A 27,399-nucleotide genomic window follows, 5' to 3' on the forward strand; every position below is an offset into this window, starting at 1 on the left:
AACCAACGGCAAAAGGAAGACCTTTCTCTCTGTCTCTCTTTCTCACTGTCCACTCTGCCTGTCAAAAAAAAAAAAAAAAAAAAAAAAAGAAAGAAACAGTGCTGTAACAGGGCAAGCGTCTGGCACAGTAGTTAGTCGTTGCTTGGGATGGCTGAATCCCATATCAGAGTGTCTGAGCTGGTCCCAGCTCTGCCTGATTCCAGCTTCCTGCTAACACACACCCTGGGAGACAGCATGTGATGGCTCAAGTACTTGGGTCCTTACCACACATGTTGACGCCTGGATTGAATTTGTGACTCCTGGCTTTGGCCTGTCCTAGCTCCTGCTGATTAAGGGCATTTGGGGAATGAACCAGTGGATGGAAGGTCTCTGTCTCTTTCTCTGACTCTACCTATGAAATGAACTTGAAAATGTAAAAATAGTGCTGTAGTGAATAGCATCGTGCTGAGATGATTTTCTTTGCCCGTGGCCTGTGATGCAGAGTCCGGGAGCACAGTCCTGACTAGTACTGGCAGGGGATTGCAGAGTTGCCTAGATTAGAAGACAGAAGTTACAACTTGCGAGTAGAAATTAGAGGCCTGATCCAGTGCCAGTGTCTTAGTGCTTCTGCTTACCTCATCGTGAAAGTGCTTTGGAGAAATTAGAACATCCACTATATAAAATGTGAGATTCAGGCCAGCACTGCGGCTCACTAGGCTAATCCTCCGCCTGCGGCGCTGGCGCCCCGGGTTCTAGTCCCAGTTGGGGTCAGGTTCTGTCCCGGTTGCTCCTCTTCCAGTCCAGCTCTCTGCTGTTGCCCAGGAAGGCAGTGGAGGATGGCCCAAGTCCTTGGGTCCTGCATCCTCATGGGAGACCAGGAGGAAGCACCTGGCTCCTGGCTTCGGATCGGCACAGCGCGCCAGCCGTAGCAGCCATTGGGGGGTGAACCAACGGAAAAGGAAGACCTTTCTCTCTGTCTGTCTCTCTCTCATTGTCTAACTCTGCCTGTCAAAAAAAAAAAAAAAAAAAAAAAAAGTGAAATTCAGTATTGCTTCAGCTATCTGGAACATGATCAGAATTGTAATGAATAAAATGTAGATCAGCCTTTAAAATAACCCACTCGTAAAGTGGACAGTTATTTCTATTTAGAGACATTACTTCATTTTACATTCATGTTCAGCAAGCATTGCAGATCCGAACGGCATCGCGTCCGCTTTGGTGATTTCATGACTGCCTTTCCCCGTGGCCTCAGGTCCCTGGTGGTAACTAATGAGTACCTGCTGCAGCAGCTGAATAAGGAGCAGAAGGGCTATTCCGGGAAAGCGCTCCTGCCTCCCGAGAGGAGCCATCACCTGGGGAGAGCGTCACCCTTCGGCAAGAGCACGTTGTCTTCCTCCTCACCAGTGGCACACGACACGGGTCAGTATCTAATACAGAGTGTCTCCGATGCTGTCCCCGAGCCCGGCGTATGGAGCTAGCACCAGACACCTACTGCAGCCTCCGTCTCGTCCCCGGACGGCTCTCAGCACCATTGCCACCAGGAGGGTGCATCCACCCACAAAGATAAGAGAACGCTTATTCTGATTACACTGGATTGCTCCTTCTTTTTATTTCTCTTTCTCTCCTCCCGTTGAGTTGTTTTTCCTGCTGCCCACAGAAATAGTTGACACACAGTCTCAGGAACAGTATCCTAGAGAGACATTTGGCTGGAAATGTCAAAAAAGCAACAAGACTAGACAGTTCCCCCAGTGCCATTGGAAACTGCGTGGCAGGAGGCTCAAGAGGCACGTCCACGGTGTCCTTCATGTGAAGAAATCCTGGAGAACTGTGCTTACTGGGTGATGAGACTGACTCTCCGCCAGCCTCAGTGATGAGGCGACACCAGGGTCTGCCCTGGGGGAGCCAATAATTTAGTCAAAGGGGAAAGCAAAAGGCAGTATGACAGAGCTCAGAGGCTGGATTGGGAGCACAGAGAGAGGCAGGGTGAGTGGGACTGGAGAAGGCTTCTGGGGAGACTTGTAGTTTGAGTGGAAGCTCGCAAAACAGGAAGAATGGGAGCAGGTAGTGGGGTGCAGAGCAGTCTCTGGAGCCCCCAAAGGGGTAATGGGGTGGAGGCGGGACGTGCTGCCATGAGAGTATCTGACAAGGAAGCAGACGCAGCCCAGGAGCTGTGATGCCAAGAGCTGCCCCCAGGCCCCAGAGTGGGTGATCTTTACCTGAGACCTTGGAGTCGAGAGGTGATTACAACGCAGAGTACAGGCCCAGGACAGCCCCACGGGGAGGGGAGAGGCAGGCCATGAAATGGGAAGGAAGGGCCGAGAGGAGGAAACAGGTGCTGCGTTGCAGGGCCCCTTGGTTTTACTTTGGGAAGGCAGAGGAACGAGGAATTGTGTCTGAGAAGCTTTCTCTGTAAGAAGAATGACTTGAGGGTGGTGGGAAGCTGGGGAGGACCCAGGAGAACACAGCTCTGCGGGTGCCAGCCCTGCCTGGCCTCCACGGCATGTGAGTGCCCCGTTTCCTTTCACCACAATTGGGTGTTTTAACACTCGGTGGGAAAAGACAACACAGACGGTTTAGGTCGCCTATCGAGGAATTCAGGCCACCTAGGGCAGGAACGTCCCAGAGCAGCCTGTCGGGCGGGGAGAAGACCGAGGCGCTGGCCTGCTCTGTCCCGTGGCTCAGAAAAGAGGGTGTGGGTTTGTGGACATGGGCCTCTGAAGCCTTTCTCACACCCTTGGGAGCTGCCCTCTTGCCTAGCCCCAAGTCCCACCCAGCTCCCTTGTCACACCAGGAAGGAAGGAGTGGTGGCCTCAGAGCCCGGGGTTCGGGACTAGCTCTGGTCTAACATGCAGGGCCTTGGGGAAATGATGATGGCTGGAAATACCCAGCATTCCCCGGGACCAGAACGCCCGCCCCCCCCCAGCTCGGCTGTTGAACAGATGCGAGGGAATTGGCGCCTCCTACACTCCGCGTCCCGTCACTCTTTCTACCCCAACGCCACCAACCACAGGCTGGTGTCGGGGGCCAGGCTTCGTCTCTGACCACCCAGCCCCATGTTTAGAAATCAGGGTGGGGCTTGCCTGCTGGGGAGCCAGCCTGGGAGGCCAGAGGCATGTTCGGGCACTAGTCCACGAGCCCCTCCGCACTCAGCTCCGTTTCCTCAGCTGTGAAATGAGGGAATCCGACTCTGATATTCTCAGCTGGCGTCCAGGATGACTTGCTATGGAGCCCCCTTAGGGCTGTGCCTAAGCTTGGCCAGGCCTGTCTCATGGCTCCTGCTGCTGGGTCCCCAGACGGAGGTGTAACTGCAGGAAGGCAGGCTGTGATGTCAGGACTGGCTCAGGGCCAAGCTCAGCGGCTTTGTACTTCCTGCAGGAGCGTCTTGGGCAGCCTGGCTCCCAGCTGGCAGGAGGGCAAGGCTGTTAGTGGCAGGGGGCAATGAGCAGGGTGTGGCAGGCAGGTTGGTGATGACACTGGGGTCAGTGGGGTGCGAGCATCATGACCCCGGTCATCATATACCCACTCAGGCCACACTGGTACAAAAGGTTGCTTTATTGAGGTCTGGGTAAGAATTAGGCACTTGGCCAGAGCAGCAGCTTAAATATGAGGCAAGCGGGCAGGAAGGTCAGCCAGGCCCAGGGCCCTGGAGGCAGGCAGTGAGGCTACAGGCATTGACTGTCTCCAGACGGACAGAAGTCGGGGGAGGGGGATGCAGAGCAGTCTGGGTCAGAGGCCTGGGGGCCGGCACCTGGGGCTGGGCAGGCGGCTCTGGGGGCAGGTCCAGCGGGGATCGGGGCTGTCTTGTTCCCCACGTCCCTCAGGCCCAGGCCCCTGGCGGAGGCAGCCGCACTGCAGGGCCTTCCTGGGCCTTACTTCTTCACTTTGGCATCATAGGTGCCTGCGTGCTTGTAGGCGCTCACATAGCCACTGTCATCCAGGATGTCCTGCCGGCCAGCAATGCCTTTGCCCTTGCCGCTCTCGTCGAAGCGCTCCTTGTGGGAGCCGGTGTACCTGCTGGTGTCAGTCAGCCGGTCCACAGCACCCCCTGTCTTTGCTTTCTGTTTGGACAGAGTTCCCCCAGAGGTGCTTGGTGAGGGAGGCAGGCCCCGCACGTCCCCAGCTGAGATGCCCCCCATCCCACCAGTGGCCGCTCAGGACCAGCAGGCACTTACGGTAACACCCAAGTTGGCTGGCTCCTTGCCCGCCACCAGCTGGCAGATGGCGTCGAAGGCCTCCTCTTTGCTCTTGCCCTTGAATCGCTTGGTTGCCAGCTCTTCCAGGGCCTTCTTGAACTCCTCATAGTTGATGACCCGAGCAGACTTCCCCCTGCCAGGCACGTGGGCGCCATGAGTGTTTCCCCTTCGCATGTCCCCCCAGGGCCAGCCTCCCAACTCCCCACTTCTGGGTATCTGAGGAGCAGGGGCTGCTGGGGGCTCACTTGACTTTGGAGAAGACAATGTCCACGTCAGTTCCTGTCACGGCCTTCCCGTCAGCCACCTTGCAGTCCTTGCACAGCTTGGCCCAGTTCTTGCCATTCATCTCTTGCCCGCTGGCCTTGGGGTCGCCATGGATGGCAAACTTGCGGAAGCTCTCCTCCAGCCCTGCTACATCTGTGCTCGCAGCCATGCCACCCTATAGGGACCACCTCAGTCACCTCCCAGCCAAGCCAGTGCCCCCACCTCCACCTTAGGACCCGCCCCATCCCAGTTGGTGGCGCTTGTGCTCCAGAGCCTCAGAGTCTGCCTGGGCCCCGGAAGAGCCCTGGGAGGGAAGGTCCTGTCGCTTCATGTCAGCCCTGGCTCTGAGGAGGGCTCAGAAGATGAAACCATGATGCCCACACCAGGCTGAAACAGAGTGGCACTGTCCAGAAAAGCTGTGAGGGCAGCAGCTGGGGGCATGGCTTTGTCTGGCCCTGGCACAAGGCCTGCTTGGATGGAAACGAGGGTGGCTGGGCAGGGCGCCCTCACCCCCTTCCCCCTGGAAGCTGCACACCCAGCTGGGTCAGGGCTGGACCAGGCTGCTGGTGGGGCAGGCATTCCATGAGGACAGGGTCTCTGTAAGGGTCATGAGGACCCAACAAGACCCAACCCAGGCCTGAGAAGAGAGCAGTGGTGCTTGCCCCAGGCCAGGGCGCAGCTGGCCCAGCCGAGACCTTGTTACTATTTGCTATTAAACAAAAACATGAGGGGAGCAGGAGCTTGGGGCTGGCCTGGCCACAGTTTGTGAAGCCTGGAGACAGTTGCTATGGGAGGGTGGTGCTGCTTGGAGAGTGTTGCTAAGGGCAGGCCTGTGTCAGGGAGGCTGGGGAGAAGCTCCCAGTGCTGCTGGGCTGGGCTGGGCCAGGCCGAGCTGGGAAACAGGGGCCCACGGGTGGGGCACATCAGCACTCCCTGTGCTTGGGGCACAACCATGGCTTCCTGGCCCTTTGCCATGCACAGGGGCTGTAACCTCCCAGTCTGTGGAGTTTAGGAGTAGGGGACTGGGGGCTGCCTACATGGGGTTGCCAAGTCAGCAGCCCCAGAAGCAAGGCAAGGGGGACTGTGGCCTTGGCCCTGTGGTCCTCCACTGGGGCACACTTGCTTTTGTCTGTGCCTCAGCCCTTCACAGAGGCCCCTCGCCCACCCTGAGGATGGCCACAGGCTGGTCCACATTCAACTCCTGCTCTCCACATCCTTAGCCTCAGGCCCCTGGACCCTACCCTCAGCCTGCACCACAACCTCCTCCATCCACACACCAGACACCCTGGGGTTCATGTCCCAACCATCCCCTCACCCCCTACCCTCAGCCTGCACCACAACCTCCTCCATCCACACACCAGACACCCTGAGGTTCACGTCCCAACCATCCCCTCACCCCCTACCCTCAGCCTGCACCACAACCTCCTCCATCCACACACCAGACACCCTGGGGTTCATGTCCCAACCATCCCCCTCACCCCCTACGCTCAGCCCTGCACAAAAGCGTCCCCCACACTCACAGCCTCCACTGCAGTCCTCTGACCACGCCCTGCACCCTGCACTGAAACACTCCACAGAACACAGCCCTGTTCCGAGGCCGCCCCGACCACACCCTCTGCCCTGCACTGCGGTCCCCTCCATCCCCACCCCTGCAGCCTCGGGACTCAGCTGTTCTGAGCCCCCTGCCACAGCCCCAGACATCACAGCCTTTATCAAGGCTCCTGACCACACCCACAGCCCTCCTTTGTCCACGCTCCCACTACCTCTCCTCACCCTCTTGCCCTGCACTGAAGCCCCTGAGTGTCCATACCCATACATTGGAACCCCAGATTTCCAGGCACCACATTGACATCACCCCACTCCCACTGGACCCTGCTCCCCTCCTGCCCTGCAGCCCCCAAACCACACCCCAGTCTCAGCAACCATCTTCCAGCCCCACCTCTTCTACCAGAGCCTCAGTGACCACAGCCTGGGCACCTGCCCAGCTGCCCCTCTCCCACCACCACTGATCTTGATCCTGGACACCCCTGCCCAATGACCACACTCTGGGATTGTGAGCACCCATAGTTGCTGCATTCCAGAGACTCTGGGAACCAAACCTGAGGCTGTACTGTGCCCCTCTTCCCTCCCCCTAGATGCACTCTCCACCAGGGACCCAAAGGCTGCACTTGATTCACCAAGGGGAGCTTGGGTGCCACCAGATGCTTGTCCCAAGGGACTGGGGGGATCCAGTGCTCTTGTGTGCAGGAAGATGGATTCTTAGTAATCTCCTAGCTGGTCAGGTGGAGCCTGGTCACAGGCCACAGCCCCAGGGGTCTGCAGGCCAGGCATGAAGTGGCCTGCAGTGAACTGAGGCCACCCGCCCAATCCCGCTGGGACAGCTGGAGTCATCAATCAGCGGGGCAAGGAAGGTGGGGGCTGGGAAGCGGAAAGCTTGGGCCCGGGGGAGGCCGCTCAGCTGGTGTCCTCATCTTGGTACCATCCAGGGTTTTGGGACCCCTTCCAGGCCGCTCCCATCCACCCCCTTCCGCATCGTGCAGGATATGGATTAGAGTGGTCGGCGTCCCAGTCTCCTACCGGCTTCTACCTCGTGGCTGCTCCTGCAGCGCGCGTTCGGATGGACAGAAGGACACAGGAATAGACCCACAGATGCGGGAGACTAGGCGGCTCCGCAGCTTCGCTCCCTGCCGGCTCCCAGGCGGGACTGCAGCCGGGGCGGCTCCGCCGTATTATCCCCTGTTTCTCGGTCTCCATAGAGACGACGAGTCCCACCCCCGAGGCTGTCTCGGCGGGAGAGTGACCAAGGTCACGCTGGCTCCGCCCACCAGACCCCGCCCGCGCGCTCAGGGCTGGGCGCCCGCAGAGCTGCACACACTGCCTTACCCCGCCCCTCCCCCGCAGCCTCTCTCTTTGCAGCGTGCGAGCCCAGTCAACTGCGGGTCTGGACGTCGTCGGAAGCTTCCCCGACGGGATGACAGTCTCCTGTCCTGGGCTCTGCCCCAAGTTCAAGTGAGCCCTCAATCTCCTGCGGAGATCCAGCTTTTCAGGGCGCCAAACCCGGGACGCTGGGAGATAGAGGCGGGGGCGAGGGGAAGAACAAGGTCCGTTCCTGCAATGACCAGGGTCTGCAGTGGCCGCGTCTCCCGCGTTCTCCCGAGAAAGGGACCCCGGGGTGGGAGAGTTCAAAGAGCGAACCACGCTTGCCCAGAGCCCTAGAATTCTGTGCTCCCGCGGCGAATGCCGCCGCCAGGATAAAGCTCCCGGTTCTGCAGGGTCGTCCCCTCCTTTCATTCCCACCTCGCCTTGGCCTTGGCCTCGCAGCCTCTGCTTCCCACCGCTGCCTCCGGAGCCTAAAACCAACCCTCTTCCGTCCCCCCCCCCCCCCACACACACACCAGGATCCGTACAAAGAAAAGCAACTGCCAGCCGGCCTTTCAGGTTCTCTTCTAACCATGAGTCCCGCACCCGAGCGCCTCGGGTCCACGCGCACCACCATATACCACTACGACCAGGTACCCACCTTCCCCTGTGCCCCCTGGCCGACTGGCAACGGTCTGGGTCCCGCAGAACCCACCGACCTTATTAAAATAAGTACTAAGTTGGCAAAAGCATAAAAAACACGTTTATTGGAGCATCACAGCCGGTGGGGCGGGTATTGCTGAGTCGTGGGGGAGGGAGGCCGCGCCCGCCGGCCGGAGTGGCCCCTAAAGTGCATTCGGTGCAGCGGCGAGCACGGTGTGTTGCATAGTGAGTCGGGCTGGCAGCTCCTTCTCGGCCCTCCGGCTTCTCCGCCCAGCTACCGCAGGCCGGCCTCCCGGGCGCCCTGCGCCCCAAGCTCGCCGCTGCTCGGGCTCACGAAAACGGCAGGCGCGCGCCTCAGCAGCGCCGGCCCCGGCTCTTGTCCCCTGCTCCCTGGGGCGGCCAGAGCGGCGCTGCCCAGGCGCGTTTGCGCCACTGGAGTCGCGTCCACGGACTCGGCCAACGCCGAGGGGCTGGCGCTGGAGGAATCACTCAATGACCTGCAGTGGTGGCCAGGGTCCGGGGACCCTGCGCAGTTGAGGGAAATGTGAGACCGGGGGCTGGGGTGCGCTGGGACTTCTGCCTTTCTTTCCCTGGGGAGGACCCGGATGGGGAGGGCGCTCACCCTGCAGCCTGGGCAGCGAGGGCTCCGGGTGCAAGGCCTCAGACATAGGTACCTTATACATGCGCCGCTTCCTCTTTTTCTGCACAAACAAAGGGAAGACTAAGGGCGGCTTAGTCTTCAAAAGCAAGGGAGGCCAGCAGGAAGTAGACGCTCCATTTCCAAACCCCCTCCACCCGGACAGGGGGCCCAGCACGGTCTCCCCTACCTGGGGGCGGATCCCGGGAGGCAGGACCAGCGTGTCTGGGGAGGAGGGCGGTGGAGGCTCCCCTTGGCTCCTGGTGACAAGAAACCAGGAGGGACTGAGAGGAAAGCAGGAGTGTAAGCATTGGGTGCTGCCCCCAAAACCCTCTCCGCTGGGGTCCTGATACAAGCCTCCCTATCTAGCAGAAGACAGAGGGGCTGGCCCAGACCCACGCCTGAGCCTTGACCCACACTCTTTCTCCCACCTGGGATGGCCCTGGCGTGCTAGTGGAAGATACCCGGGTCACACTCACTTGGCATTCACTGCCACTGGCCTGGCCTGGCTGGGGGGCTCTGGGTGCACATGGCTGAAGGTCCGCATATAGAACTCCATCTCCTGCGGAAGGCGGGGGTCAGGGCGACCAGGAAGCCAGCTGAGGATCCAGGACCTCCTGAGCCCACCCAGTCCTGAACAGGACAGCCCTTCATTGGCCCCTGTGGGAGGTGGCAGGCCTCACCCAGGGGTCTGGGGCTGTCCTCCTGGTTCCCTGGTTCCCTCTGCGGAGTTAAGTCTTAGAACATCCGCTTCTGCACCTTACTCATGCCCAGATCCTCCCTTCTAGTCTAGCACCCTCTCTTCCAGGAAGGCTGTAGCTCCAGGAGTCTCATCGCCCAGCACAGCTGCTCAGCCCAGGGCGGGGGAAGAGGCGCTCAGAGCTGTCCTCTCCTGCTTCCAGCCCCTCCGGGGCTCCAGCCTCTGTGTCGGATTGTTCCCTGGTTGGGAGACCGGGTGGCCATTCCCAGGCGGAGAGTGTACCCGAGGTTGTGGCGCGGCTGGCAGGCTCCCGCAGAGCTGAGTCCCGGGCGTGCCCCTCATGCTCACAGAACACCAGCCACAGTCCCCGCTGCGGGGAAGGGCGTATGAGTGCGTGGCCTCCCAGCCGCCAGCCGGAGCGCGAAGGCAGTAGGAGGTGGAAGCAAAAGCCGGGCCCAGGCCAACAGGCAAGCTGTATCTTGTTGAGTCGCAACCCCAGAGAGTGAAGGGACCTGGGAGGTCGCTGAAGCGGCCTAGGCCCGAACCCCAGCCACGCCCGCTAGGGCTGCAGGTGAGGAAACAAAAGGCAGAACAGAGCCAGCCCGGGAAGGGCGTGGTGTGGAGGATGTGGGCGGGGCCTGGGCAGTAAGGCCCCGCCCTTGGCAGCAGTGGGGAGGAGGGAGGGAGCCCCAGGACAGCTGTCGCTGGCTCGGCAGCCGTTTCCACGGAGACGGAGGCGTCCTGACTAATGCGGAGACGACACTGTAACAGCCACGCCGTCTCTAAAACAAGCCTGTGTTTGGGGGCAACGGCTCCAGACAGGGGCCCCTCCCGCATTCCTGCTCGGGGTGGGGGCGGGGAAGCTGCCTGCTGGGGCCCTGGCAGACCTGGGAAGCACAGCCTCGTCATCACAGGCTGGCTGCACAGGTGCAGAGACCCAGGATGACCCTTGTGGAAGGGTGTGGGGGTGCTGGCCGGAACAGAGGAGCCCAGGGTCAGAGGTCAAAGGCCAGGCACTGTGACTTGGACCTCAAGGTAAAGGGTCAAAGTCTACCCCAGGGTCCCTGGGCCCCAAAGTGTGGGACAGAGAAGGGAGCAGCAGAAGAAGATGGCCCCCGGAGCCCGAGGGCCGGGATGGAAGAACCAGGCCCTAGCCAGCTGGGGCCCCATGCAGACACCCCTGCTCTCATTACTGCTGTCCCTAGGATCCTCCCTCAGAGACCTTCAAAAACATGCACTCCTGAATGGTAACTCTCGGCCTCAGCTCTCTCCTCTGTAAAAGGAGCCCTGGGCAGGCCTCCCTGTAGATGGACAGAAGTCAAACGTCCTTGTGGCCGCCACATCTGGCCCCACAGCCTGGGCAGGACAGGGACACAGAGCCTGGAGTCTGGGCACCCCAGGGCCAGCCCTGCCTCAACAGGCACGGGCCGTGACGCTCATACAGGCCCTGCCAACCTCGCCGAGCCTCAGCGTCCAGTTGGGTGGGGGTGGGCTGACTCCCTCCCTGGGAAGGCCACCACTGTGTTGACACAAACCATGCCCAGCACCAGGGCAAGTGGCCTTTGCCACGGCCAGCACCCCCCAGGCCCAGGCCTGCCCAGGACCTCAGGCAGGTCCTGCTCTGGCAATGAGAACAGGACAGGCAGGGTCCCAAGCCCTCCCCCAACCCGCCCACCAGCCTGTATTTGTGTTGTTGCCATGAAGATCCAGGGCTTAGCCTGGGCCCCCCTGCCTTCCTAGTCCCTAGGGGCTCTGAGCCCTGCACCACCCCACCCCCAGCTGCTGACCTGAGGAAATCATGGGGCGTGGGAACAGGACAGGCTGGTTAGCAGCTGGGCTGGCCAGGCTGAAGCCTGAGCTGGTGGGGTCCTGCTTCAGGGTGGGGAGACCTTAACGCTTTTTTTTTTTTTTTTTTTTTGACAGAGTGGACAGTGAGAGAGAGACAGAGAGAAAGGTCTTCCTTTTCCGTTGGTTCACCCCCCCAATGGCCGCTGCGGCCAGAGCACCCCACTGATCCGAAGCCAGGAGCCAGGTGCTTCCTCCTGGTCTCCCATGGGGTGCAGGGCCCAAGCACTTGGGCCATCCTCCAGTGCCCTTCTGGGCCACAGCAGAGAGCTGGACAGGAAGAGAAACGACCGAGACAGAATCCGGCACCCCAACCAGGACTAGAACCCGAACCCGGGGTGCCGGCGCCACAGGCGGAGGATTAACCTAGTGAGCCGCGGCGCCAGCCGAGACCTTAACTCTTTCCAGATCTGGTTTCTGTTTAATCTTTCTAGGCCTCAACATGCTCATCTGCAACGCGGGTGCAGCAAACACTCCCTGCCTCGTGGGCTGTTCTGAGGATAAAATGGGGTATGAGTAGAGGCACAGAGGACACTGACAGCCCCCTCCTGGCCCCCCAAGCTGCTAACCCGGCCCTGGTCCATCCCTCTCCAGTCTCAAGTAGCCCTGGCCTGCATGCTTCCAGGCCCCCACGACCCGCGCCCTCCAGCAGCTGCCTGGAGTCTGGGTGGGTGGGTCCGTGGGGTCCTGAAGCTGTCTCTGGGAAGCTTGTTAGGCAGGTGAGCAAGTGCTCAGGATAGGCTAACACCCCCACCCGTGCCCCCAGCACCCCATTCCAGCTGCTGTCCCAGGTTGCTTCCCTTGCCCTGTCTCTTCGCTGGCCGCCCACCGCGCCACCACCACCTCCAGGCCCATCTCCCACCCCCTTAGCCCTCAGGGCCACCTCTATACCTGAATAGGCCGCATCTTGGGGGGACACGACTCAAGCTCCCTGTGGGCCCCCTTTGCCTCTTGTGGGCGGTGCTGCACGATGTACTCATAGGTGGTGAGCTTGTGCCACACTGGTAGGGGGAGGAGAGGGCTCAGTGCAACAGAGAAGGGACTGCAGAGCTCAGGGCAGGCCACCTACCTCGCAGCTCAAACCACTGTCCCCACAGACACTGAGCCACGGTGAGACCAGGCCACCCGAGAACCAGCACCGGGAAGGGGCTGGTCTCAAGGCTCTGCGGCCCAGTGGGGCCCCTGTTCCTGAAGGGCGGTGTCGGGGAGACACTCACTGAGATAGATGTGGAAGCAGAGCAGGTGGCCAAGCAAGGCTGTGGAGAGCAGGCCCAGAAGGATGAGCAGGGCAGCCAGGACCAGGATGGCAGGAGCCTTGGTCTCCACCGGGGCCGCAGGCAGGAACACAAACCACACATCACTTTGGTTCTTCACGACTGCAAGCACAGGCAGGGACCAGGGCTTGAGCAGGGACCAGAGCAGGCCCACGGGGGGGGGGGGGGGGGGGGGGGGGGCGGGAGTCGGCCTGGAGCCCAAACTGACCTTCAAAGTGCGGGTGGGTGCGCAGCTGCATGGGGTTGACAAAGAACTCCACAAAGACATAAGTGGCCACCAGCACCAGGAGCAGAACACCCAGTAAAGCGGATACCACACTGTGTAGAAAGAGCCTGGGCCCAGCCATGGGCAGCTATCAGCACCGGGGCCCTCCGGCTTGGTAAAGGCTAGGAGCTCAAAAGGGCCCAAAGCTGGGATGCTAAGCAGGGCCTCTGAGCCCACAGCCCCGACTCCTCCGAAGCCAAAGGCACAGGGCAAAACTGAAGACACATGGCCACCGCCCGGGCTCCTTGCCCCTTGGGGCCAGCGAGGTGGAAGCCCCCAGACCCACCCTCCGTGGCCTCAGTGGGCACCCTTAAGGAGCAGCGCACAGGTCCTCCAAGCACGACCACCCCAGCCGCCGCCACGCTGCAGGCAAGGTCCCCGCCCCAGGCGCCCGTCGCTCTCACGCTCTCACCGGTAGTTCCTCTCACCCACGCAGTTGTTGAGCCACTTGCAGTGGTGGTCGAAGCCGCACACGCACTTGTTGCAGGCGCTACAGTGCTTGGAGCGAGCGCTCCTGCGTAGGGGAGGCGCAGAGCCGTCGGTCGCGCATTCAGCCCTGGACGAGCCGGCCGGGCCCAGCGGCCAGGGCCCGCCAGAGGCTGCGACGCCAGGGACGGCAGCGCCAGGTAGGGGGCCGAGTTACCCACCAGGCTTCTCCACCTGACAGCGGAGCGCGGCAAGGAGCGCGCGCGCCCTCTAGCGGCACTGAAGACTGTGGCCCCTGGAGGAGGCAGGGCTTCCGAAGGGCTGGGGGACCCTGGAGCTAGGAGATCGGGTTTGAGGGGACGCCTTTTGTGCTGTCCTTCTCTGGAATGTTTGCTAGGTGGTGGCGGCAGGCCCCTGAGCAGGGCCTGCACTGATCTTTCTGACATCCCCATTTTTGGGTCCCTGTCTCCCTGCATCCTATAGGAATTTTGCTGGCATTCTCCCGAAAGGCCTCAGTCTATCGTGGGCTAACAGAACAGGGCCAAAAGATGAGCACACAGCCATCCTGGTGGGCATCACCGCAGTGTGTCGGATGAGGAGAGGCGCCTAATGGGGCCTAATGGACGTGAGCAAGAGTAGCCCTCCGGACCTGGGGAGGCACCACGGAAGGCCCACAGAAGTTGGAAGACTGGGGCACAGCCCTCTCCCCCAGAACTGCTCAGAAGTGTACTACTTGGGCCTAGCGCATGACCGAACGGCCTAAAACCCAAGTCCTTAGTGTCGCAATGCTGGCAGTGTTCTGCCTGTGGATAGAGCCCTGCAACAGGCCAACTCCTCCTGAGAAGCATGAAACTGGAGCACACTCCTACCCCTAACCCCCAACCTGAGCCTAGGAGCCTGGGGGGGGGGCTCCAGTCAGGTAGTGGGGGACCCAAGCAGCCACTGGGACCAGCCCTGCAGAACCAGGCTCTTCTCATCCTGAGCCCTCTCTCCTCCAGCAAGCCCCTCGGCCTCTCTGGGCCTCCAAATTCTCATGGGTGATGGAGAGTCCCAGAATGTGCTTGGGGGCCTGGAAGCCAGGGCGGTGACTCCGGCTTTGCCGCCCAGTCACTGTGTGACCTGGGCAGGCTTCTCGGCCTTTCTGAGCTAGGGCTGCCCACTTGGCCTGCTGCATGAACACAGCTCAGCACAGTTCAGTACTCAAGCATTACCTTCCCTCCCCACCCCTACCTGGGAATGCCTGTGAGAGACCAGGGATGTCACTGGTAGAGTTAGTCACTACAAATGCTTGGGGCCACGCCCAGCACTTCCTACTTTCACTGTGGAAATGCTATCTTCATCTTCTGTTTCCAACCGCCTTCTCGGGGACCCAGTTCTCTGGGACTCCATCAAGAGGCTCGACTGTGTAAAACACGGGAGTTCTGAGGCAGGAGGATGACGTGACACCTGGCGTGCTCCCTTCTGCCCTAAACTCCTGGTGGTCCACAGGGCACACTGATCGCCCACACACACCCACGCGCTCACACCCGCACACAGGCACTCACACATCCACGTCGCACAAGTTGCAGTGCAGGTCTTCAATGACGTGTGCGTGCTGGCTGCGGCTGAAGATGGGCAGGGGCCCCGAGTAGCTCTTGTCCCGCACATTGGCATCTGCTGGGTCGATGGAGACAGCAGTGAGGTGCACCAACAAGTGGCCAGCAAAGATGGCCCCCATGCACTGGCCCCGCAGGTTAAAGATCCACTTCACACTCCTGCAAGCTGAGATCCCCACCAGAGAACTCCCCACCCCCTGCAGACTCTGCCTGTGCCACCTCCTAACCACAGTTCCCCAAGAGCCTCCTCATCAATCCTCTTCAGCGGACCCCTGGGCCCCAAATGGAAGAGAGGGGTTCACAGCCAGTACTGCCTGCCGCCACCAGCTAAGGGCCCGACCACAGGGCCCGGACCTGATCACTGTGAGGCTGACGCAGGCCTTCAGGCCAGTTTCTGGCTTCAGATTCCAGATGGTGAAGAGACTGGAAGGGGTCATTTCCTAAGGCCCAGGGACCTGAAGTTTAAGTTCTGAGCTTATTTCTCTTGCTTCACAGGAAGTCAGCTCTGAGAGAGGTGCAGCCAGGCCAGCTGGTGAATCACTTACACTAGGCGCTCATACACTCGCTGCCTCTCCAACCTGGGGTCCAGGCACTTGGAGCCCTGGACTCAGAGTCTGGGATGACCCGACATGTTTAGGGCTCTGCCGAAATGCAGCTCTTCATGGAGCTGTCTGTTCAGCAACGGGGCCAGGAGGGGAGATGGGTATGCTGACAACTCGCTGCAAAGTCTGAGTGGAAAAGTTCACCAGGAGGGGCCAGCATAGTGGCACAGGAGGGTAAACCGCCACTTGTGTGTCGGCAGCAACCCACATCAGAGCAAGGTCAAGGCCTGGCTGTACTGCTTTCAATCCAGCTCCCTGCTAATGCACCTGGAAAAGCACCAGCAGATGGCCCACATGCTAGGGCCCCTGCCCTCCACATGGGAGACCCCAGATGGAGTTCCAGGCTCCTAGCTTCAGGCTAGCCCTGCCATGGCCTTGCAGCCATTTGGGAAGTGACCAGTGGATGGATGATCTCTATCTCTCCTCTCTGTCATTCTGCCTTTAAAATAAATAAAAACAAACTTTCCTAAGAATTGCACCAGTAGATTCCACACAGGCAACTGTCTGCACTCCCTCCCTCCCTCTACCCATGCCCTGCATCCAGCCCCTTGCCAGTCAGGAAGACACCACCATCACCCAGCTCCATCCTCACCCGTCCCCGTCCTCCTCCTCAGCTGTTCCACCCCTCTTCCCTTCCCCTTTCCCCTGCAGCCACATTTCTCTTTGTGTCACCTGAGCCAGGCTCTGCCCGACCATGCTGTGGCAGGGCTGAAAGACACAATGCATGGCCCTCACTGACTCTCTCCCCGTGGGTACTGCCATGGGTCGGGTCTTCCTGCCCCTCCTGCCTGGGTCACTGCCCTAACCTAGAAGTCTCCCTGCCTAAACTCCTCCAGCTGAAGTTCTCACATCAGCTCGGGGCCAAGACCCCTTTCGCTCTGGCTCCTCCCAAGCCTGCTGATGCCCCAGCTGCTGTGCCACACAGGCCCGCCTCTCTTCAGGCACACGGACACGGCACACACCTAGCTTCCCTGCCTGCTCCGACCTCGCCCATCCTACCCCAGGTTCATTCATTCAACTATTTGCAGAGGCTCTCTGTGTCAGCCACTGAGGAACAGGGCAGGGGTAAGACAGACTCCTTCTACAGTCTCGTGGAAAACAAAGGTATTCTACAACTAGTGGGTTAATTACAATGAAGAAAGCTCCTGGGACCATGCAAGTTTATAACTGAGGCCTCGTCTAACTGAAGCGGTTGGAAGGCTTCCTCGAGGGCCCGTCCTCTCGGTGGGCCTTGGCGAGGGGCCCAGGCCCTGGTAGTAGGCTCCTGAGGAAGGGAGGGGCCTGGCTGGTACTGTGGCCACCGGGAACGTCCACAGTGACAGGGGTGGCTGGGAGCAAGGAGAAGGAGAGCAAGTCACCTTAGAAAAGGCTGTCATCCTTGGACAGCGGCGGGACCACTGTGGGCTTCTGGGGTCACTGGAGCCAAGGCCCAGTCATGAGCTCTAAGAACAGAGAACTAGACTTTCCCTGGGGTGACCAGCAGACCCCAGTGCTATTAAACGGATGGCTTCAGGGGCCATCCCCCTGTGACCTGCCCAGGCGCAGGGGACAAGGGGAACTCTGAGCAGCAGGGCTGCTTCTGGATACCAGGTGACGCTGGCATCTGTGACCTCCTCCTGCACAGGATGCTGTGCAAGCCCCCACCCACGCAGCCACTCCACTACGCGACCACCAGTCCGCAGTCTTTCCTTAGCAGAAGCTGAGTACCCCAGGGATGACCTTCGCATTCCTAAGTGCCCAGCCAGTTCCAGGCCTAAGGTGGGTACTCGGCCCACACCACTGCCTACCTCATCCCTCAGGGGCCCGGAGAGCTTGCAGAAAGAAGAGGGCTTTGAGGGGCCGGCGCTGTGGCTCACTTGGTTAATCCTCCGCCTGTAGCACCGGCTCTCATCTGGGTGCCGGGTTCCAGTCCCGGTTGCTCCTCTTCCAGTCCAGCTCTCTGCTGTGGCCCTGGAGGGCAGTGGAGGTTGGCCCAAGTGCTAGGGCCCCTGTACCTACATGGGAGACTAGGAGGAAGCACCTGGCTCCTGGCTTTGGATTGGCATAGCTCCGGCCGTAGCGGCCATTTGGGGGTTAAACCAACGGAAGGAAGACCTTTCTCTCTGTCTCTCTCACTAACTCTGCCTGTCAAAAAAAAAAAAAAAAAAAAAAAAAAAACAACAACAACAACAACAACAAAAAAAAAAAACATGGCTTTGAGGAAGGTAGCAGACCAGATAGGCTCGGTCAGGGTACAGACCAGGTGCCTCTGTGAGCTTCCACATTGCCCAAGGCAGGTGAGCACTGCATGTGGGGAAGACAAATCCCTCGAACCACCTCCTTTATTCACAGTCAGGCAGCCTGAGCAGCCCTTCCGGTCGCACTGGGTACCAGCTCTGTGGCCTCCGGAAATCATCCTCTATGAGCCCGTTTCCCCATTGGTAAAATGGGGAAAATACCTTTTTTTAAAAAATTATTTATTTTTTTATTTGAAAGGCAGAGTTAGAGAGAGAGAGAGAGGCACAGAGAGAGAAGGACAAAGATCTTCCATCCTTAGCTCAATCCCCAAATGGCTGCAATGGCTGGGGCTATGCCAGGCCAAAGCCAGGAGCCCAGAACTCCATGCCCAGAGACTGCACATGGATGGCATGAGCCCAAGCACCCCAGCCATCCTCCACTGCCTCCCAGGCGTATAGGCAGGGAGCTGGATAGGAAGCTGAGCAGACTGCACTTGAAATGGTGCTCACAACACGGATGCCAGCACCACAGGCAGCTTAACCCCATGGCCCACAACACCAGCCCCGCTTTTCTTATTTAACATGATGAGGATGAAATGAGGTCATCAGGGGCCAGTGCTGTGGCGTAGCAGGTAAAGCCACTGCCTGCAGTGCCGGCATCCCATATGGGTGCCAGTGCAAGTCATGGCTGCTCCACTTCCAATCTAGCTCTCTGCTGTGGCCTGGGAAAGCAGTGGAGGATGGCCCAAGTCCTTGGGCCCCTGCACCCGTGTGGGAGACCCTGAGGAAGCTCCTGGCTCCTGGCTTCAGATCGGCACAGCTCTGGCCATTACAGCCATCTGGGGAATGAACCAGCGGATGGAGGACCTCTCTCTCTCTCTCTCTCTCTCTCTCTCTCTCTCTGCCTCTGCTGTAACTCTGCCTTTCAATTTTTTTTTTTTTCAAAAAAAAAAAAAATAGAAATGAGGTAATCCACATAAAGTGGCTGACATAGTGCCTGGCTCAACCAAGAGCCCAATAAATGCTACTTCTGTTTACTGTTATTTGCTCTGCTTCCACTTGCTCCACACCACATGGGTCATCTGGCTTCCCAGGGGCGCTGATGGCACAAACCCGGTAAGCCTGAGCAAGGGACGCATCTGTTCCATCTACTTAAAAGCACGGAGGCCTGCTGGCTACCTCAGGCAAGGTCTAGTTTTCTATGCACAGGGATCACGACCAGGCCTTGGTTCCAGTGAACCAGGAAGCCTGCAACGACACTGCTGGTGTCTGAGGTTGGCAACGTTTTCTAAGATCCTCTCCACATCCCTGCCCTTGTCACTCATCTGCCTGGGGCTTGGCAGTTTCCCAGGAGAGCACGCTCATGTCTACGGCGCACACGTTCTCGTGCTCACACGCATCCTAGCGTGCAGCTTGGGCCCTTCCTGCCAACACAGGGGGAGGCTAAGGCCCAGAGACTGCACAGCCCTAGAGGCCCCTAGAAGTTGGGCTGGAACCAAGCTTGGCTGCTGACTCCACAACCCGAGCTTTCGGTTTCATCCCCGTCTACCAGCCAGCACTCACCCTAGCCCTCCTCCCCCAGGGATCATCTTCACCAGCCATCCACACCAGGACGCTCTCTGCACAGGGCACACAGAAGCCTGATGTACCCCAAGCTCCTGGCCTTGCAGCCATGTCTTCTGCTCCTGGGGGGCTGTGGTCAGGGCGAGGGCAGTCACACCACGAGGCTTGGGCAACTGCATTTGTTGCTGTTCCCAGAAGCCTTCGGGGCCTCTCTATCCAGCCTCTTGTCACATCCAACCTCCCCTAAAAGGGCCTGATTTACAAAATCAATGAGCTCATAAACAGTTCTGGGCACAGAATAATAATCTGTCCGTAAATAAAACCGCACTTGAAATGTGCCAGGAAACTTACTATGTAAAAGAATTCTACCGTGACTCTTTTTGAAAAGTGAAAAATTCTTTTGTAAGTGGAATAATTACTCCCTAACTTGCTCTTTGTTTAGCTCTGGACACAATTAGCTTAACAATGGCTCTCGAGGACCTCCCATCTGTGTGGGTTTGAAGGGCTTGCTCTAAGGTGCTTTCTGTCTGTCCACTCACCCTGTCAGAAGCAGGGGCCAGAGTGGGGCTGGAGGCCAGGCAGGGAGGCAGCTGTCCCAGGACTTCTTCTGCCTCACCTGGCGCTCCCGAGGCCTTGGCCTAACCTCAGGCCTCTGACATGGCCATCTGTCCATCCTCTACCCCCACACTTCCCTGCACCAGTCCCACCTTTCCCAAGGATACAGCGTAGCCAGCAGGCATCCAGTGGTGAGGCAGGAGGGGAACCAGGACCCCAAAGCCGATCACAGCAAAGAAGAGGTACAGCAGCCAGGCCACAATCTGGAGCGGGTGAGGGGGCCAGCTCCACCCATTCCTGCGGGACCGCTGGCCCTGCAGCTCGGAGCTGGCCTGCGCGGGTGCCGTCCACACACTCTTCTCAGGGGCTGTTTTGTTGGAGGGCCTGTTGCAAATGGTCATCTCCAGAGGGGAAGGAGTAGAGAGAGCATTAGCCTGTGGCGGCCTGGGCTACAGCCCAGGGCCCCCTGCCTGCAGCCAGGATTCGGCAGCAGGGGAGCAGGCTGGGATGTGAGGCCACCTCCCAGCTACTCTGCAGGGGACCCCGGGGTCCCTGCATGACACAGAGGGACAGAGGGGGCAGGGCGGTAGTGGAGGACTGTCCCAAAGCCCCAGCGTAAGCTTTGGCCCCAGCCTGGCCAGGACAAGGTAGGAGGGCCCAGGGTTTATTCAGGACACAATGTGGCTGCCCATTACTCAAAGTGCTGTCTCCACAGCCATCAAAGTTAAACCCAATAAGACATGTTCTCATCTGGTAACAATATCAGGCGGGGGCCAGAGCGATGAGAACACAGGCTGATTCTGTTAGGATTAGTCACCTCCGCGCAGAGGTCCAAACGCCAGTGCTGGAGAGGGCCCCCTTATCCTTCACTAAGGGAAACAGGGAGTGGGGTGCTTGGGAGGGGGTTGTGGCCTCTGCCCCCACACAGCCCTGTAATCCCTTTAGGATGGGGGGACTCAGAATTGCTCCCCTGCACATCACAACAGCTGCCCGGAGAGGCAAGAGCCAGCACACAAGAGAGAGGGGGAGGGCTCCTCCTTGGTTCCCTCCAGCAGCAAGGCCACTTTCTTGGAGTAAATCCGGGCCTGGGCCTGGTGTCCACATGTACACAGAGAGGTGGGCTGATATCCTTTGGCTCGCTTGAGGGAGCTCAGGGAAAGGCCAGGCCTCAACTGGAGCCCGACCACCAGATGGCACTGAGCCCCCACCCCCACCCTGCCTCCCTGCAGCCGAACAGCATCCTGGTGTCAAAGATACAGTCAGGGCAGGAAGGGGCAGGCATGTGGTTACAAGAGGCAGAGCCCCAGCCCCAGTATCTGCTGAGCCTAAGAGGGGACCACAGCCCGGGCGGGCAGTAGCACACACCTAGGCGGACAGGCCAGCTCCCAGCCCTCAGGGAGTGCTTCTGTCTGGAGCCCCTACCTGTGGACCAGAAATCTGACTAAGCAACAGGGGCGTGGCAGACTCCATCCTGTACATCATCCTGGAATGGCTTCTGTACTTCTCAGCCCAAGAAAATGAGACTTGATCTCCAGAGACGCTTTTCCTGATGCCCCACGCCGAGTGAGGGGGCCCCTGTGCTCAGTCATTACGGGGAAAGTCACTTTGCCATTGCAATTCTCCGCCATCCTCATAGCTGCCCCTCTGTTTTGCCAGATCCCCTCAAAGGCATCAAATATGCTGTGGCGGGACCACTTCTCGGCCTTTTGGCTAAGATCAAGTGTAAATATGCTGTGGTTCATTCACCTGTGCCCCAGCAAACCCTCTCCCAAGTACCCAGAACTGTACCTTGTACACAGGAGTCGTTCAGTAAATGTTTGCTGACTTGAACACATCTGAAATCAAAGAAAACGTGAGCACAGTGAACGGGTGGAATCCTGCTCCTCCCAAGGCCCTCTGGCCCCCTCTGCCCTGCCTTCAACCCTCCCGTCCAGCACCCACCCCATGGTGTGGGTGCACCCACAAGGCATCCCCCACACCAGCCTGGCAAGTATCTGATCGCAGACATTCACTCTCAGCCGCTGTGCCCTTCCACCCAGCCCAGGCTCAGAGCTGCCGGCCAATAAGAAGTTGCAGGAGGGAAAGAGAGCCTGGGCTTGGGAGACGAGATCTGGGGTCCGCTCTTGCCTCTGCACTGACCTGCTGAGGGGCCTGAGCTTTCTCATCTGGACAAACGGGGCACACACCGGAGGAAAATCCTCGGCACCAAGTGCTTGCTAAATGGTACACGTATGATGACCCTTCCATAGCTCTCTGGTTTGTCCTCAAGGCTCTAGACAGAGGCCCTAACAGCCTACGAGGTTTATAGCCAAAGCATTGGTTGAAGTTGCTTTATTAAGCCAGTGAGGAACAGGTTGTCACTTTCATCTTGTCACATCCAATCAAAGGTGACCAACAACCTGTCATCACTTTCTTGTCAATGTTCCCAGGGGTGCAAACCTTTATCCGTGATTTATGGAAGCAGTCACACGTCATCAGGCCAAGCCCCATGCGTACGGCTGAGCTGCGTGTTCTGCTCTGGGGCAGATTCCTGTGGCCGGCACATTGCAGGACTCCGGATCCCTAAGTTCTGGCTTTCCTGTCATCACCCCCACACCTGAAGAGCCCCATACCTTGGGGGAGTTTGCAAGGACTGATATGTCCTTGGCAGATGGCAGTGGCTGCAGGTCCCCTCAGTGCTGCTGTACCCAACCAGAGGCAGGAGGAGTCAGCATCTGTGACCAGGAGCCCACCACAGACAGCCTTAGGGGTGCTCTGACCTCAAATCAGTGTGTCCTCAGGCCAGCGAGGCATCATTTGTTTGAAACTGCGGGTGGAGGGATGCTGCTGTCGGGTGCTGTTGGAACAGCAGCAGTACCTACCCTGAAACAGACACCAAGCTGGCCAGAAGGCACACTGCCCGCCTCGAGAGCCTGGGCCAGCCAACTCCTGGCTGATGACCACAGATTTTTTTCCTGTGGAGTTGATGGCCACAAATTCTTTTGGCCCAAAACATTTTGATTAAAAGGGTTGGGAGGTTGGAGAGAATCCAAGATGAGATCCAAGGCTCATGGACGGGACCAAGCATTGTCAACAGACTAGGGACTTCCCTGGCTGTCCCTCACCTCTCAGCACTTCCCTAAGAGACCGGATGGACAACTGTGGCTCTCTCCCTGACAACACGGCCAGCTGGTATGCTCAGACCTCAGCTGGGCCACACCTACTGGGGCCCAGCTTCCTACATGCACTGAGGATATAAATGCAGAGGAGGGTCAGGGGCCTCCCTTCCGGGGGCCCAGACAGGCACAGCTATCAAAGCAGCTGGGGATGGGCATTCCGGGAGCCCTTGCGAGGGCAGGCCGTGCCACGTGACAGCATGCAGGGTGAAAAGTGAGGGGCAGAGGGCAGCACCCAGTGAGAGGTGAACCCCCAGGAAGTGCGGGCTGAGATCACGTGGGGCCCAGGAGGCCAGCGAGGAAGCTTGGGTGCTGCTGAAAGAACCACTGGGAGTAAGGGAGTAGATGGCAGGAGAGTGGGTTTCCAGCCACAGGGGAGGTGGGGAAGCACCTGGAGGAGGTGACCCCCCAGAAAGCTGGTCCAGGGAGGGCAGCGGCCCAGCAGCCCTACGCTGTGGGAGGAGCTGGTCAGAAGGTAAAAGCCAACTGCACAGGTTCCCACTGCCCAGCCACTGCCCTGAGCTGAGCTGAACTCGGGTGGGCTGAGAGGCCCGTGGGCTTGGTGAAACAGTCTTCAGGTTTGCACAGAACAAGCCCTAGAGTTCGGCCAGCAGGAAGGGAGGGCAGACAGGAGAGACAGGGCAGCCCTAGTGCTTTGGCCACAGGTAGCCAGCTCACCGTGATTAGCCAAGGGCCCTCTGGACTTCTGAGGCAGGCTGGAGGGGCAGTGTGGGCCTCACCCTTATTCCCACCAGGTGACAGCCACTGCCAGGCTGACAATAATCTGTTCACATTGACATTCACTTCTAACAGCCTTACATGGCATTTTCAAAGTAAGGCTAGGCTACTTTAATTTTTATGTTTAAGATAAACACAAGAACTTTTACCATTTCAAGTTCTGAGGCCGGCGCTGTGGCATGGCGGGTGAGGCCGCCGCCTGTAGTGCCGGCATCCCATGTGGGCGACAGTTCAAGTCCTGGCTGCTCCATTTCATATCCAGCTCTCTGCTGTGGCCTTGGAAAGCAGTAGAAGATGGCCTAAGTCCTTGGGCCCCTGCACCCACGTTGGGGACCTGGAGGAGGCTCCTGGTTCCTGGCTTTGGATCGGCACAGCTCTAGCCATTGTGGCCAACTGGGGAGTGAAGCAGCAAATGGAAGACCTCTCTCTCTCTGGCTCTGCCTCTCTGTAACTCTGCCTTTCAAATAAATAAATAAATATTTATAAAAAAGCATTTCAAATTCTCTTTATGAACTGTAAACTGAGTACATGAATGGCCACTTCCCTCCTGCCCACCTCTGCTCCCACCAAAATAATAATAATAATTATTATTATTATTTTAGGAATGTTGTCCTGAGATTCACAGAGTTGTCAGAGGAACCACAATGAGGCACCAAGTCCCAGTCCTGGAGAACCCGTGGGCAGCCCTGGATCCTTGCAAGGTATCTGAAGACTTCAGAATCCGCTCAACTACAACAGAGTTGTTGGGGAGCCAGAGAACTGGAAGGGCAGGGTGCTACCATCAGAGGCAAGGGGTCAGGCCTGGGAACTGACCCATGAGGAGAGGCAGGCTGGAGCCAGGGAAGGCAGCCTGTTTCTGGCTCCTACACTGCTGGAATCGGGGACAAATCTCGCAAATTCACACCTTTGGGTCCCTTCTTCATTCATCTTTCAAAAAAGCTGGCTGGAAGGCAAATGGGCAATGTGTCTCACACTAGACGCACACACCCTTTGGCCCAGACAGTCTCTCATGTGTATTTACCTGATATGTATTTATCTCATATGTAGACTCACAAAATACACAAGGACTCACTGCAATGTTGTTTGTAACGATTCAGGATATAACATAAACAAACCACGGCACAGCCACACAATGGAATACCATACAACATCAAAAGCAAGAAATGATGCTTAGTACAGAGTTGACGTAGAACAGCTGTAGAGTGAGCTACCGACGAATACAAACACGGGCGACGGAGACATGGCTGCTCCTGCCCGCACTGGCTCTCTCAAGGAGCAGAACACAAGGGCAGCCTGGGAGAGCGCATGGCTGAGGGTGAGGCTTTGGAATTGCTCAATTTTTTTTTTAATCATGAGTATGTACTGATTTTGGAAAAGAAAAGAAAAGGGAAGGAAAAAAAAGGCATGTCAAACAGCAACTGAGCGATGTCACCTCTCAGCCTCCTGGCCCCACTGGGCTGTGTGTGGACCAAACGCCCTCGCGCGAGGCAGGGCCCTGTACCCGGCCAGTCCGACAAGGGGCCCCTGCCCAACAACCCTGGAACAAGCAGGCACCGTGTCAGCTACACGCTCTCTCAATCTTGAAAACAATTCTGAGTCGCTCAGCTGTGGCGCCGTGAGGGAGAATCACAGAACTTCCTATGAGACGTCAGCGTTCTCATCAACGCGGGAATCGGACAAGCGGACCTCCCACAGCGGATGCCGGGCAGCGCCTTGTTCTAGGCCAAGAGCCGGCTCAGCTCCCCGTGACCCCCAGCCCCTGCAGGGGAGGTGGGCGCCAGCGGAAATTCTGCTCCCACGCAGCTTTTCTTTTGCCTGAGAAATTACGGTCTCTGTGTGAGAGACTTTCTACAGATATTTCTAAAGGAGCTCCCGGGTTTTTTCCCAGGGTCTGCTTTTGAAATAATTTTCACGGAGAATTAACAAATGCCCTATTTTAACCACTTACAGTGGTGCTGGAAAGAAAATACCTCATGGTACACATTGTTTTACAGTGCAAAAAAGTCATTCATAAAAGACTTTTAGGGACAGTGTTTGGTTATAAAAATTCCTCTAGAGGGGCCAGAGAAGCTTCTGGTCTCAAACTTCCATGAAGTGGCTCTAGTTCAGCTAAGAGACGCATATCACAAGAGCCCCAGAAAATAAATCGGAACTTCAAGCCTGTCTCAAAGGCCCCTCCGGGCACCAGGCTCAGTTGTGGCTAGGCCCTCACTTCCTCACTCATCAACAATTCGCAGAAGTCTGTCGCCACGGCAAGACAGCAGGCTTGCAACGCCCATCATTCCTGAGCTGACCAGGTCTGCAAACACTTTCTGTGCCATTCTCCAACTGCAAGCAGTCTGGGAAGCCAAGGGAGAGGGACAGGAAGGAGCAGAAACAAAGCCGATGGAGGGCACGGAGGGCGGCAAGCGCTGCTGACGTTAGCCAGGAAATCAACTCCTAGGATGCAGGAGCCAGCCCTGGGGAACACCCACCGAGAAACGGTCGTCAAGAACAAAGTTGTGACAGAACAAAGTAAGAGAAACAAAAACAAAATGAAAGACCAGAAAACAAACAGGTTAATTAAGCTGCCTCTGTTATTGCCTCGATTGTCTGTTTACAAACCCAACCCGGCTCCCACAGAGAACCATCAGCTCCACAAAAGCAGGGACCACCCCTCACCCCTGCCTGAATTCAGCTCCTTTTCCCACTGCTGCTGTCACCCTGACCCGGGCCTCCGCGTTCCCAAGAGGACGGCAGGCTGCTCGCTCCCAGTGCTTCCCGGGAATGCACTCTGGGATGACTCCGATCATTTCAAACTCTGAGACCTCAGTCATTGGCCTCGGAGGGGACGGCCCCCCGTAAACAACACACAGAACAAGGTCCCCTTGCCACAGATGGAGACCCTGAGAGAGAGAGCTCAGAGAGGCAGTGTAGGAGGCACAGCCAGGCTGGCAGGACTAGGACAGCCCGCCGATGTCTCCCCGGGAGCCTGTCACAACCACGCTGCCCACGGCAGCCAGGGAGGCGTCTCCACTCTGAACACTCTTCAGAATTCCTCTGCGACTTCCTCCCGCTGCTGGGCTAAAGCTGAACCCTCACCCTGGCCTGCAGGGCGCCCCTCGCACGGGACTGCTCCGCTGCCTCCAGACCTCGCTACACTTGCTTGTCCCTTTTCCAAACACGCCCTTCCCCGGCTCACACTGCTGGCTCCCGCCCAGCCTGCAACACCTTTTAGGGCAGACCGTCCCCGACGGCCCCTCTCCGTCTCCTCCCCAGGGCACTCAGCCCCCCGCCTGACGTCACTTCAGTCCAGCGTCCGGCGCCTGCTCCCCGGCCCCCGCCGTCGCGCCGCCTCTGTGCAGAGTCCTCGGCCGCCCCGCACCTGTCCCAGAGCCTGGCACACCGCAGGCGCTCAGCGCGGATCTGGTGGCCGCTAGAAGGAAACCTTGCGTTCTGCGCAGTCCCCCGGAGCCCAGGCTGAGGGCTCCAGGCCCAAAGCAAGCCCAAAGCTCGGCTAGGCGGCAGCAGCCGCGAGACCCCGTGGCTCAGGCCAGGTTCCGAGAAGACAAATGTGGCGGGGGCTCCTCACCTGCGCGTCACGGCCGGCCGTGCCAGACCGGCCTTGCCAAGGTCAGCCAGAGTTCGGCCCCCGCGCCTAGCCGTCCACTCTCCCCAGAGCGGCAGCGCGTCAGACTGTAGCGGCGGAGACTGTCCCCGGGACCAGCAAGCAGAGCGCCCCGGAGCGGGGCCCCATTCCGGTCAGAAGTTGGGCCTGCGAATCTTGGGGCTCCAGCTCGTCCGGGCTGGTTCTAAGGCCGGTCCAGGCCAAGGCGGGATGGGCCTCATCAGGCGCGGGCCCGTTCCCCTGGCAACGGCGCGGGCTACGGC

General features: G+C 58.7%; 2 protein-coding genes across 21 annotated transcripts in view; one reads left to right on the forward strand and one right to left on the reverse strand.

The window, feature by feature from the left end:
* Nucleotides 1-1,568, forward strand: part of LRRC36 (leucine rich repeat containing 36) — a 58,138-nt gene extending 56,570 nt beyond the window's left edge. For all 3 annotated transcript variants that reach the window (XM_002711601.4, XM_008257458.3, XM_008257459.3), the window contains one exon: nt 1,232-1,568. In XM_002711601.4, coding sequence (XP_002711647.1) covers nt 1,232-1,457 — 226 coding nt within the window. In that variant the 3' untranslated portion in view covers nt 1,458-1,568. The remainder of the gene's footprint in view (nt 1-1,231) is intronic.
* Nucleotides 1,569-3,511: 1,943 nt separating this feature from the next.
* On the reverse strand, nt 3,512-27,399 carry LOC100346101 (tubulin polymerization-promoting protein family member 3). Of its 18 annotated transcripts, XM_051847193.2 has the most exons (14): nt 27,101-27,229; nt 23,679-23,805; nt 21,425-21,471; nt 19,804-20,037; nt 14,650-14,825; nt 13,092-13,193; nt 12,623-12,747; nt 12,358-12,516; nt 12,032-12,141; nt 9,075-9,157; nt 8,786-8,879; nt 4,418-4,611; nt 4,152-4,305; nt 3,512-4,037 (listed from the first exon to the last, which is right to left on the reverse strand). In XM_051847193.2, exons 4-14 carry the CDS (start codon nt 20,035-20,037, stop codon nt 3,849-3,851), a joined length of 1,620 nt encoding a protein of 539 aa, XP_051703153.1. In that variant the 5' UTR covers nt 21,425-21,471; nt 23,679-23,805; nt 27,101-27,229; the 3' UTR covers nt 3,512-3,848. The 18 variants fall into 18 exon arrangements, with proteins under 18 accessions (XP_051703153.1, XP_051703154.1, XP_051703152.1 ...); XM_051847194.2 differs by lacking the exon at nt 23,679-23,805 and having other exon boundaries at nt 8,786-8,855; nt 27,101-27,399; XM_051847192.2 differs by lacking the exon at nt 23,679-23,805 and having other exon boundaries at nt 27,101-27,399.

This window comes from Oryctolagus cuniculus, chromosome 18, assembly GCF_964237555.1.
Source record: "Oryctolagus cuniculus chromosome 18, mOryCun1.1, whole genome shotgun sequence".
Taxonomy (NCBI): Eukaryota; Metazoa; Chordata; class Mammalia; order Lagomorpha; family Leporidae; genus Oryctolagus; species Oryctolagus cuniculus.